General features: G+C 37.3%; 1 protein-coding gene across 1 annotated transcript in view; it reads left to right on the top strand.

Moving 5' to 3' along the window:
- The first annotated feature begins 4041 nt into the window (after nt 1–4041).
- Nucleotides 4042–13580, top strand: part of ASIC5 (acid-sensing (proton-gated) ion channel family member 5) — a 17191-nt gene continuing 7652 nt past the window's right edge. The window contains 7 exon segments of the mRNA XM_009329804.1: nt 4042–4081; nt 8082–8388; nt 10337–10568; nt 11693–11812; nt 12794–12943; nt 13516–13572; nt 13575–13580. The exon segment at nt 13575–13580 is cut by the window's right edge and continues 82 nt beyond it. Coding sequence (XP_009328079.1) covers nt 4042–4081; nt 8082–8388; nt 10337–10568; nt 11693–11812; nt 12794–12943; nt 13516–13572; nt 13575–13580 — 912 coding nt within the window.

The raw sequence follows: 13580 nt of genomic DNA, 5'->3' as shown, positions 1-13580 counted from the left end.
GAAATTAAGTCGGTTTTAAGAAAAATAAAATTTAGTGACTCAAGGCTAAAACAAACAAGCTTAAAGTTGATGCAATATTAATAATCCAATCAGACATTTGTACCCGGGGGAGGAACAGAGCTCAAGGTCTTGCAAACTACAAACAAAGAGAAGAGATAGTGCTGCAAGATTTTTTTTTTTAATATTGTATTTGTTCTACTTCTTAAACACAAAGAACTGTGTCATCACTTCCCAGCATACCTTTAACTTCCATTTATGTTTTAAACATCCCAGCACTATTTCCCCCGTGCTGTCTATCATTTGTGGCTCAGCAGAATGTGGCAGAATTTCTTTCACATCGCACAGTATCTGACCCTGTTAATGCTGGTACCAAATCTCTTGCCCCAAGCTGTGCTTAAAAAGGAACTCTTCCTAGGTTACCACCAGTTCCTCCTACACCTGTATTTTCTAAATATACAACACTCGTCCTGATTGTGCTTTCATGGGTTGTCTGCAAGCTGTACTCCAACGCAAGGTGCAATTCTTTAGTATAGGAAGGCTGTTGTTTTTCCCCTCCTAAACACCTGAATCTTGGTTACCAGCCAGGTACAGTGAACTCAAAATTTGGAGCCATAAGCTACTCCCAGGCCTCCACGTGGCTCAATTCGTGCTGCTGTTTACTCCATGGTACAGCTGGCTGGCAAGTGCAAAGGGCTGGTTCAGGACAAATGCTGATAACAATTTGCTAATCTGATGGTATTCAGTATTATCATTAATGGCTTGGATGACGGACTAGGTTGTACACTTCTTAAATTGACAAATGAGAACAGCCTGGAAGGTATAATAGCATGCTGGCAGATGGGGGCTAGAATTCAAAATTATCTTGCTGTACTGAAATAAATAATGTGCAGCTTCAGTGATGCGAAGAGTAGTACTTTTGAACCTCAGCTGTGATAACCAAACCAGCAAATAAGAAATTCTATAGAAATTATCTGGATGTTTCAGCTATTCAAAAATAACATGTTAAGCAACGAAAGGCAAAATTGTGAAAAGAGCAAATTTTATACTGGAAATTTTAAATGGAAGATTTCTACATGGCATGGAAACCCTCCTTTCCATCCAGCATCAGAAAGAATTTGTCTGTTGTATTATGTCTTGGGCACCACTCTTCAAGGAAGATGAAAACCACTTGGAAAGGGCTCAGAAGAGAATAGCAAGAACAACGAATGTTTGATGTTGAAAATATGGCCCATTAAGAGAGATGGAAAGAATTATACTTGACCTGTATAACTAAGAGAAGGTTCGGGGGGTAAGTGATAAATAACTTTCCTTCAAAGGGAAGAGTAATAAAAAATTTTCCATATACAAGGGAATGGGAAAAGGAGTAACCAGTTTAAATTATGGCAAGATAACACAGACATCAGAAAACAAAAAATAAAGAAATTCCTAGTATCTGTAGAGCACTAGAAAACATTGATGAGAGCTTATAATTTCTCCAGTCATAGCTGATGCTGCCTCAATGCAGAGACAGACCCAGTGAGTCCTCAAACTCTCTTTGAGCCCCTTCTTCTGCAGCTCCCTGCCCCCCTCCATTGCTGAATCCACTGGTGTACCTGCTTTGAAGGAAGGAGCAAGACAGAGGGTTGCATATACAATTAGTTGCCATTTTCCACATATCCCATCATTTGCCATGAAATGGCAATGACAATGCATTATAACAGTCCAGATGTAGTCACTTCCTTTTTTTCTGCTCTGTTTTTCCTTTTTTGCTAATATTTTTTGTATGAATTGAGTGTAAGTATTTGCAGTCTGCTATATTAGCAAATGCATTACTTGCTCTGCCTTAAAAGGAGATAGTATTTGAGATGCTTCTATTAAAAAAGAGAGCTAAGCAAAACATTATAAGAAGCATTAATGTTGCTGAAGCATTTAGAGAGCCTCATGCAATGAAACAGAAGTTGGAAGGAAACACTTTGACATTTTCTGGAAAAAAAAAATTGTTCAATGAAAGCTAAATATGCACCGAATACGTATTTGTGTGTGTGTTTGTACTTATTTTCTCTCAGCAGCCATAAGAATTCCTACAGGACATTTTGCTGCAACTAGGCTATAAAGAAATAACTTTCTCAGAAACACGTTATCTATTTGTCTCAGCAAATAGCTATGTAGTTATGCTGGCTGCAGCATTTTTTAAAAATTTAGCACTGTAAGAGAAGAACTGAACAGCACTGAGGACTGACTTCAAATAACATTTTGAGTACAAAATTTACAATATGTATAAATACAAAAAATCATGACCACCTCTGTCATCGATTGGTTTTCCACCCTTTACTGCATTAAGTATCAGGGAATGTGTTGTTTAGATAACCAGATACACACTGCAAGGAGTGAGCGGACAAACGAAGCTCCCTGTGACCAATTTATAATCTGAAAGCTATTTGTGCAAGCCGTTTGGGAAAGATGAACAAATACAAGATGGTTGGTCTTCGCCCCCTAGCGTTTGCTTAAGAATTAATGTAAAACAACCATAAAAGAAAGAAAATTTAAAAAATCAATTTCTTTTGTAAAACACAACCAGAGAACACAAGCCATGTTCGTCTAAAGTACTACATAATCGTAGACTCTTTGTAAGACATCAACTCACAGATTTTTTCTGAAGAAACCAGTAAGATGAATCATATTTGCTGTGTAGAGAACAACTTACAGTTTGTACTTCTTAATCGTATGCATATAGTGGTATAAAAGACCAACATAATTAAGAACTCAAGCAACTCAAGCAAGAGGCATTGTCTGGGTTCTATGAATTAGAGTGGTTTCCATTAAAAGGACTCAATGGATCTGCAATTAACTGCTCGGCAGTGCCTTAGATGTGGTTGAGTTACATACAGATGTTGAAAAACAGTTTACTGTTAAGCACTTCGCTGCTTGAGTGAACGCAAGTGCTGTGCAAATCTTGCCCTGGCAGAGAGCCTCATCGGTGAGACAGAAGTGACAAATGGAGCTGGGATTTCCAAGAAGCTGAGTACAGAAATCTTCTGCCTGTCACACGGGAATGACTAAATGGAGTTCCGTGCTTTACCTGGCAGCTCATAGCTTGAACAAGACGGCCAGCAAACAGTTGGCAAACAACTAGTCAGTGAGGCACTGAGGGGCCAAGCTAATACACCTGATAACCCAAGAACACTGTGGGCAATCAACTGGACCATTACTAAGAGGGTGAATGAAAAAGGCAGCAGCCATTCCCATCCTCTGCAGATCAGAGAGGGAATATGAAGGGGGTTTTTTTTATTATTTCCTAAAGCATTAATCTAGAACATTCCAGGTCTGACTTTTCTAGTATTTTTAATTGCCTTTTATTAGATGCTCAGTTCTTTCCTTGAAACAAATTTCAAACAAGATCATACCACACATCTGACACAAAAGCAGTCTCTGTCCTTTTTCATCAGGAGTTACTGGAATGATTGACTCTGCATGCATTTTAATCCTCGCCCACAGGGTTAGTTCTCAGGAATAACAGCTCATTTTTGCTAAAGCCCACAAGAACATGAAATCTGGAGCTGGTTATGAAGACAGCTATTCAAAGCATGGATGAACTGCATCCTGCTGCTGGTGCGAACCTAGTGGCAGACATTTATTGCCCTCCAGAGCAGGAAGGGCTCCTTATCTACTTAAGGAGAATCTATTTAGTTCTGAACAGCGCAGTATTTTAGTGAAGATAATTGGTCTTTCTAAAATAAAAGGAAAAAACATGAAAAAAATTTGCAAGGTGATGCAACACACAAGACAAGCCTGCACTTGTACTATTATTAGTATAATACGTACTTGAAATGTATATAAATATGTACAGCTGATCCTGTCATAAAAATAATCTTCTCTTTTACATTGCAGACCATGTTATTTAAAGGCAAAACATAGCAACCCCGGCAGGTAAATTGCCCAGTGTTATGTGTCATCGAGTATCGCCTCCCATTTGGTTTTCTATAAAAGCCACTACCTAGCAATGATCACAGTGATAAGGCACCTTGTTATCCATTCCTTCCTTACTGAAATAAGCACAGCCTCATGGACCAGCTTGGGAGATTCATTCAATCGGATGCTAAAGGTATGTGACCAGACATATTAGAGTGCTTTACCAAGAGTTTTGTTACATTTTGGTAGTTTTTTTCAGGACTGACAACCAAAATGAGAAAATCTGTCTCCTTTCTCTTGTAACCTTGTCCAAAAATAGCAGTAATGTACATTTTCAAGACATAAAGAAGAAGGGAGAGATGAAAAAATCTCGTAGAAAAAAATCATACTCTTACTTAAGAAGTGAGGAACAGTCTCTAGCTATCAGTCCTTCATGCATTTAGAATAAAGCTAACACAGTTTTAACTAGGCAATTATTTCTCTGAATGATATCATACTTTAATGATTTTTAGATTAAGGCAAAGAGGAAATCACAAATCTATCTAGACTAACTAACCCTTGCACAGAGGCCACATATAACCTTCCTGAAATAACTCCTTCCAGGTAAGAGCTCTGGCTGAAGATGAGCTATGTTTTTAAAAGCCATTCTTTTTTGCTATGTTCATTAATGAAAATCTAATCACAATTAAACATTGGGAATACAAAAATAAAAATGTTGTACCTTATTTCTGCTATGCAAGAGCTTAGCTTCCAGTTCTTCCCACTGGGTCCTGTTACTTCTTTTTCCCCACTAGATCAAAGAGCCTATTATTGTTATCTACCAGTTGCCTATACAAGTAGTTATAGATTGTGATCAATTACCTGCTTACTGAAGTTAAAAAACCCTTTAAATTCAATTTACAGTGTTAACATTAAAGATACTGTGAATTTCTGAGGTTTTTAAATAAGCTCATAATAGTACGTCCCTGGCCATGTATCCCTGGTTATACATGCAGGGAATCCATTTCTTCTTTAACAACATTGACTGGAAAACCAGGTTTATCTGACTAACCATGATGGTTCTCGGGGCTTCTCCAGTAATCAGTGTTTCCTGAGGCAAAGCATCTGCAGCCCATCCTGAACGTATAAGCTACCTTACTAGTTCCTTCATGCATGTTCTATATTTTGCTCCAAACATGTGGTTTGCTCCTGGACCTGGATTCCTCTCATTTAGTTACCTCCTTGCTTTTTTACTTATCCATCCTCCACTCTTTGGATCTTCTATAAATATTGGTTTTATTCACATCTTTGACAAAAACATTTTTTATTGTAGTCCCTGCATTAAATGTACTTTGTATTGCTACTAACAGAACACAGCGCTTTCAAGACCTTGTTGTCTAATATGTCTAAGGTCTTGCAAGACTTACTGTCTATCTAGCAGCAGCTTGGATGCTCTAACTCACTTATAGCTAGTGTTGGTTACACAACCTTAGTCCAGATCCACACAGCCTACATTTTGCACAGCATAGGATGAAGGGTTAGTCATTTATAATCTCACACCCACTCATTATTGTGGTATATTATTTTACTATTCATTAACTGAGACCTGGAATAACCATTCTATTATTAATTATGTATCACTGGAATGTACCTATTCCTCATAAACAGACCAAATCCCAAAATAAATGGCTAGTCCCAACTTGCACATTTCATACTATTATCCAATCCACCACATGTGAGAAATATCATACTAGCAATTTACCACTTGTCCCTACATAGTTAACAAGCTTGCTTGCTTTCTCTCTTTCTTTCTCTCTTTCTTTCTTTCTCTTTTTCTTTCTTTCTTTCTTTCTTTCTTTCTTTCTTCCTTTCTTTCTTTCTTTCTTTCTTTCTTTCTTCCTTTCTTTCTTTCTTTCTTTCTTTCTTTCTTTCTCTCTTTCTTTCTTTCTCTTTTTCTTTCTTTCTTTCTTTCTTTCTTTTTCTTTCTTTCTTTCTTTCTTTCTTTCTTCCTTTCTTTCTTTCTTTCTTTCTTTCTTTCTTCCTTTCTTTCTTTCTTTCTTTCTTTCTTTTTCTTTCTTTCTTTCTTTCTTTCTTTTTCTTTCTTTCTTTCTTTCTTTCTTTCTTCCTTTCTTTCTTTCTTTCTTTCTTTCTTTCTTCCTTTCTTTCTTTCTTTCTTTCTTTCTTTCTTCCTATTTTTTTTTAATTATAGCATTTTTAATGAAATCTGAAAGTAGAGTAAGGATTCTTAAAGACACTCACCTAGTAGTGCTAATTCATCTGGTGAAAGACAGTAATGAAAGCAGCAGTATGATATTAGATAATCTTATGCATTAACAGCAAAACTTTTGCAATCGGATAAAACATCCTGTATACTTACTGTAGTAGCTATGCACAAGAGCCGAAGTACAGTTTAGTTACATATTTGCATGGATTCGTTGCAAGTTACATTTCTGCTGATTAAGCTAACTAGTGTTTTTTGATGGCAATGGACTTTTATGTAGGGATATGCTATCATTCTCTTGCCTAGCACAGTGTGTATAGGAGGAATAAACACACACAGCACTTTCCCTGGAGAAAAGGTCTGACCTGCTGGTGGTCTCGTGTTGGAGTCTATGGGCAGCAGATGCAGACACATGCTATGAATGTACTTTGCTCTGCTGTCATTCAGGGAACGCTCAAAGTGCTTGTCCCACTGCACACGCGCTGCTGAGAGAGAAGCCTACAGCAAAACCAGAAATCCACTCCATTCCAGCGCGACGTACAAAAGCACACATTGCTGAACAGCTTTACAATGGGATCCAATAGTCACTAGAGCTAGGAGAGGAACTTTTGAACAGTTTTCCAGCAGAAAACTGTTTGATGATAAAAAGGGGTCACAATAAATTATACCAGTATTGATCAAAGTTCTTACATAGATCTTTAAAGAACAATATAAAGAAAATTCTTTCCCTTCAGAAATATTTTGAAATCCAGCACCATCTGGGATTTCATTATCACAGTCCAGAGACTGTGCAGAGATCAAAGCAACATCCCAGAGTGCTGATGTGGTCACGATAGCTTTGGCAGATGACTCTTACATCCCTTTGTTCCTTTGCCCAACTGTAATAGCCTCAAGTAAATCAGTCTTATAAAGGGTATATTCGCTTCCTACCACACATGCCACACTATTAAATCTATTTTTTGGTTAAAAAATGGAATTAGGGAAGCATTTAATTGCTGTTAAACACTGATCTAAATATTTTCAGATCCTAATTATTATCGTCTCACAAAATTTCTTTAATTTACTGTTCTTATGGACTTTCTTAATGACAGAATAAAGTAGCAGATAACAATCTGTAAATGAAGCACTTCACAAAGAGACTGGTCCAATTATGACTAGATACAGGAAAGTTCTTATTAAGTTTCCCTCATTTGGATGTTTTGAGAGAGAATGTTCTGTCAAATCCCTGCTCAAAAGATTATTCAGCAACAAGCATAAGAAAATGACTACATTTCCAGGTATTGATTATATTCATTGCTGTTATAGCTCTTAAACTTAGATTTAAAAATGTTTTGGTTTGGTTTGGTTTGTTTTTTTTTAACATCAGTTTGTAGAAAACATGGGGTAAATGAAAACCAAAAACATTCCTGTTTCAAAGTTATGGAATCAGACAAGTAAAACCTAAAAAAAAGGTTTTTTAGTAAACCTAAAAAAAAGAGAGTAGATTTCCTTTTGAACCTGTAACTTGTCAAGTTTTATCCAGAAACTTTTAACAGTGAAAGAGTGGAATTCCCTTCCATATCATTCCCTTTTTACCTTATTTCTCAGAGCAAGTATGAAGGACCAGGCCTTTAAAGGGATGTTACTGCAAAAATCAGACGCTTAGCTTTTTACAGTAGGTTCACAGCAACCTGTGGTTTTAGATCACTGAGGTATATCAAAATCCAATCTTTTCCACAGAAGTGGAACTAGTTTTTTATATTAATGTGCTTAAAAATTTGTGTGCTTAAAATATTGCAAGATATAGTCTGTCCTCAGGCAGCACTGAGCTCATCTCTTAGCACACAACTCTTCCATCCTCAGAAGCAAGTTCACTACTTTCTTAAAGAGAGAATTTACAGTTAAAGAGAAACTTTACAACTGCTTTCCAATATCAAAATTACATGGTTTCCTTTCTTAAGTGCCATTTAAATGCTAATTTTAAAAAAGTGTTTTCACTTTGTTCCATATTAAGGAATATTGGAAAAGATACGATTGTACTTAATAAAGAAGCTGCTGCCACATTTGGAAGACAGAAGGAAGTATCATCAGGAGTTTGCTTCATCCACTTCATTTCATGGAGTGCATAATATTGTTCAAAAGCAGAGCAAGACTCGCAAAGTGCTGTGGCTGTTAGTAGTGGTGGGCTGTCTTGCCATTGCTATTTGGCAAATCTGCGGTCGCTTCATCTACTACTTCACCTGGCCAACCACAACTACAGTGGTCATTCAGTATGTGGAAAATGTCAAATTCCCTGCTGTGACTTTTTGCAACTTGAACAGGTAAAAGTTATGTTTGTTGTTTGCTCTTGAGAGGCAACACCTCTTTATCTGAAAGCAGTCAGGTTCCACAATTTGCTTGAACAAATCGCGTAAAACAAGGAAAATACAGCTCTGAGGGACATGTCTTCCACACAGACAAGTAAAACCTAGATGAAAAGGAACATACGAGAATCAAGGAAGGGGGGTCGTTTTTTTAATCTTCCCCCTCCTTCAGATGAACAATTGCACTACAGGTTTTTAAGTTTCAAAACATAAGTTGGAGTAGAAAAACCTCTCTGGTGTTGTTCTTCTATGTATGAGTGTTGCTTCTACAGTGCAACTAAGAGACAGTCATCAAAGTTAAAAATAAAAGATAAGATTTGCAAATAGAGAGATTCAAATAGAAACCTCACACAAATGTAGAAATCTCAGGCAAAGTAGATACTTTTTTTTCAGAGGTGCTCAGCCTTTATGGTTCCAGCTGATGTCAGTGGGATTTGCAGGAGGGAAGCATTTGGTTTGTTTGGAAGTCATGTATCTAAGCAGGAGCTTCACTACAGATTTCTACATTTGAAGATAATGGCCAAGATTCAGCTGCAGCCAATTTGAAACAATGTAATAAACCTACGGCCCGATTTTTAAAGCAAATATGTAATTTAGAACAGTTTTAGAAATACTGAAAGTTTACCCGCATTTTTTCCTCAAGAATTGTAAGTTTTCTTATCGTCTACCTTTTGCTGGCAGACTCAGCCAGAAATCCAAGTCTCAAATATCTGGAGCCGTTCCGCCTCACTATGCCTCCTTCCCATTGCCCTGCATAAAGCCATCCTGGGTTATACTGCACAACATGCACTGCAGGTAGAAGTCCCTCTTGATTACAGTGGGCTGCCTATTATAAAAATGCCTCACTTCTTGTAACTATAGCGGCAGCACATTGTAAGCAAATAGCTACGGAGCATAGCAGTTGTCTGCCTAAGCGACAGTTTGCTGCCACATCCATCTGTTGTTCATGCTGTGCTTATCCTTCCCTCCCGTTTTTAGTAACCAGGTTTTTTGTTGGCAGGACAAAGAGGCACAAATCTACCTTTGTCTTTATTTTTTTACTGAAATTCAGTTGTGGAGAGTTGTTCCTACCAATCTTCCTTAAGTTGGGACATTAAGATCTATTATACCAATACGTTGATATGTTTTTAAAAATAGGATTACATAAAATGGCAATTCTAAAGAACATGGTATTGTAGTTTCATTTGTGTTTATTCTCTTTTCAAACTTATAACTGTTCTGTAAACCCTTACTTTACTTCAATAAAGGACTTCAATGCTGTACATCAGGAAAGCACCTCCAACACCTCATCATGTTTTTGAGATTTTTCAAGTGGATTCTAGGAGTCAGGATCACCTTTGGTTTATACCACTGTGTCACCAGCCACAGAGCTCATGGGAAGGTAGACTGTCTCTACACTGGGGTGTAGCGCCTTAGTAAAGCAGGTATATGAGATGACTGCAAATGCACTTAGAAATCAATTTTCTAAATGACGGAAGACAACTTTTTTGAAAGGAACAGCTCCTCCCAGCTAGTTTCCCACTTGTAAATGCAATTGTTCAGCTTGTCATCTGTTCTACAAATCTGGTCATTGGCTTATGCAGATGGCTACGCTACTCAGGTTTTTTGGTTTTTATTTTTTTAAGGAACAACCACACACAACAGAAATGTTTCCAATATGAGTGACCAGAATAGCCATGGGAAGGTGTCCGTTTTCGGTTTTCAGATATGGAAAATACCTTCCTAGAAATGGAGACTATATTGCTTATTCATATTGTAAAGATCAAAGTGCAACATGGCGGGCAAGAATCACTTATAGTTTGTGAGCAGACAACAAATCATGTCACAGATTTGGCAACAGCAGCCTTGAGATCAGTCCTGTAACTCTGCAGAACTCCAAGCAATTCTTTCTCCTTCCCACTGACAGGTTTCAAGCTCATGCAGTAAGCAACCTCAAAATAATTTTTTTAATTTGGAACATTGTGTCTGGAGTTCTCCAAAAATTTGCTGTGCAAGATAAATATTCTCAAGAGCTAAATGATTTCCTTCTTGGGAACCAGAACTTCAGCATCAAGGAGTTTACAAGGAAAAATGGGTTTTATCTGAACAGCAGCACATTGCTAGAATGTGAATTTTTTGGAAAGCCATGTTATCCACAGGTAAATATGTTTATTTTACTAAAACAGTAGCATGGAGGGGAAGGGGATGTATTCTTACCACTAAACTTGAGACATCTAGCTTTGCCAGCTACTCCCCCTGTTGACCCTTTACAGTCAGCCAATGGAGAAAAAAAGTCCTGCTCTAAATCACCCTGAGGACCCCGATTCTCCCGCTGACTGCAGAGGGAGCCTGCTGGACTCCCTGAGCTGTAAAATGGGATTTCAGTCTAAATTGCTCTCTGCCTAGTGCCGCTTCTGCACAGGTAGCAGCCTTTGAAAGCTGTCATACCTCCAGGCTGTATCTTACAACGTTTTGCATAAATGGCCTATAACGAAGGTCAGTTTGAACGGAGTTTTTTGCCTGAGATGATTGCGTAGTTTTGTCCTTGAGGTCAAGAATATAGACAACCAGGGTAACTATATGCAGAGTCCACAGGAATTTTAAATAATGAGGTGAAAATAGCCCATCTCTGGGAATTTTCGACAACAGCCAAAGAATATGATTGTCCCATTTTTATGTCGATTCCTCCACAGAGCAATTCCCAACTTAAATAGAAAACATGAACAGAAAAGTCAGGCCTATATTCTTTCAGATTACTCTAACCTTTAGATATGCTGTAGCTTCTAAAATTAGGCATTGGAGAGTTCTCCTAACTGAAAGACACTAGTGCCAATAACTAAAACTAAAACATTGAGATGCAGTCATATTAAATGATGAGGTGGCTTTGGGAAAAAATGCAAATATTGTACTTTCATATGTAACACGAAAAACAGTCTTCACTAAACATCTACTGGAAAAATTAAACAAGCTGTTTTTGAATATATAATTTCTGTATAATAGAAAAACAGGTATAGAAAAACAACAGGACCTCACTAAATGATTCTGAGCAGCTCATAGGTATTAAGAAACAATGTGAAATTCCTCCTTTAAACTTCATTTTCTATAGAAAGGGATGAAATCCTTTTGAATATTTCCATCAATTGCCACTTTTCTGATTGTAATATTTAGCACTGCCTTTGAGGAAAAAAAAAACCAGCCAACCCCCGTAGTCTTGCATTGTAATTTGCTAAGGAAACTTCAAATGATCTTTCATTTTACTCTTCCCTGTTTTCCTTTATTGAAGGATTTTGAACATGTTTTCACTGAATATGGAAACTGCTTTACTTTTAATCACAATGACCTTCCAGCAAGAAAAGTCAGTTTGTCTGGAAGAGGCTTACATTTGCTTTTTGATGTCCAACAGGTACAACTATCCTAATGATTATAAACAGCAAATCATGTAATAACTTATAGATGACTAGAGGTGTTTTGTTTTGGGTTTGGGGTTTTTTTGTTTGGTTTTACACAGACCTTCAGAATTTTATGCACAAAATTCTGTATCAAAACTATTTCTGAGCAAGAAGGTATTTTAAAGGAAAGATCTAATACAGATTTAAAAAGTCAGAATTATTATTGACTCTGTCCCCAGCTAACTGGTCCTGAAAGTTGTGAGTGAGCATGTATATGTATATATACACAGTTCACCTACAACTGAAACATCATCAGAGCAGTAATTTAATTCTATACAAGCGCTTAGGGGTAACATCAGTTCATTTTAATAAAAGGCCCAGTAGGGAAGGTCATATGGTGCCAATTTCTAAGTAGTACTGAATTTTAGTTGCAGAAGCAGCAGCTGTAAGTGCTCAATGCCAGCTAAGATCTGGTCTTTGCACTGTAAATAGTCTGACCTTATTAGAATTGTCTTTGACCAACAAAACCCAGAAAACTCAGGGAATATCACCTCGTGAGATCAGGGAAGAAAACTAAAACCTAGAGTGATAAATGACTTAGACATTCACTTTTGTTCTCTAGGAATTATGAGACAGGAGTGAGGTTCTGGAGAGGGTAATGGAAAGTTTGCTGAAATGTGATGGGTAGTTGCAAGTAAAAGGAACGAATATCCAAGTTGTGAGTAAATGTTCATCTATGCCTTCTTGCTTTTGAAATTGGGAGATGACAGAAGGAATAAAAAATGTGAAAGTTTATAGTAACTGGAAGGATATCCACAGAGGTAATAAATAAAGGAAATTCAAGGCAGTTTGCTTCTATACTTTTCTGTAAATTGCCGAAAATGTGACTAGCGATACAAGACCAAATAAAAAAGCATAGTACCATTTTAAAGATAGCTAAAGCTTCAGATGGTAAGCAAAGCCAAAACTATCTTAAATAATTATTTTTGTATCAGGAACAATTCACTGATGAACCTGCTCTTGGTTATACTGATGCTGGTATAACTTTTGTTATCCATTCACCCAAAGAGCTTCCACGCTTTGATGGTTTAGGTTTATTAACACCGGTCGGCATGCATGCACAGGTCGCAATCCGCCAGCTGAAGGTAAGGACTTTGTCCATCAAGTGGAAATACTGGTCTTAACTGTCTCTAATTCTCTTCTGAAGCATGACAATGAATTAGACATTTTGGAAGTTAAAATATTTATCATGCCAAAGTGACTCCTAAAAATAACATTTCCTCCAGACACAAACACAATTACTGTTATTTTGGAGGGGGATGTCATCAGTCTTCATAATCTGTATCTATTAAAGTCAGCCTTTCATTCCTGGCATCTTACAGTCTCACTGACACATAATGATACAAGGACACCACAGCATTTCTCCATCAACACATTCTGTTACCATTAAGGTTGTCTCAGATTCCTAGTGGAATCCAAGTGGAGTGGACGACCCTTCTGTGCTAGGCTGTCTGATCAGGTCCTACTTTTGCTGTGAGAGAGAGGAGATGATTTTATAATCCCAAAAGCACGAACTGTCATTGCCTCTGATTAAATCACAGTATTACTGCTTATGTCTTTAACAGGCTTCCTTCAGCACTTTAAAATGTGAGAAAATAATATCTAAATTTAAAACAGAGACAAAAAAATCATATCTTCTGTTATTATTACTTTACAGTCAATTATCCAAGAATACCCATGGGGAGAGTGCAAGCCTGATATAAAGCTTCAGTACCACAAGAT

Source organism: Pygoscelis adeliae, unplaced genomic scaffold, assembly GCF_000699105.1.
Source record: "Pygoscelis adeliae isolate BGI_AS28 unplaced genomic scaffold, ASM69910v1 Scaffold67, whole genome shotgun sequence".
Lineage (NCBI taxonomy): Eukaryota > Metazoa > Chordata > Aves > Sphenisciformes > Spheniscidae > Pygoscelis > Pygoscelis adeliae.
This window is presented reverse-complemented; position numbering and strand designations above follow the sequence as displayed.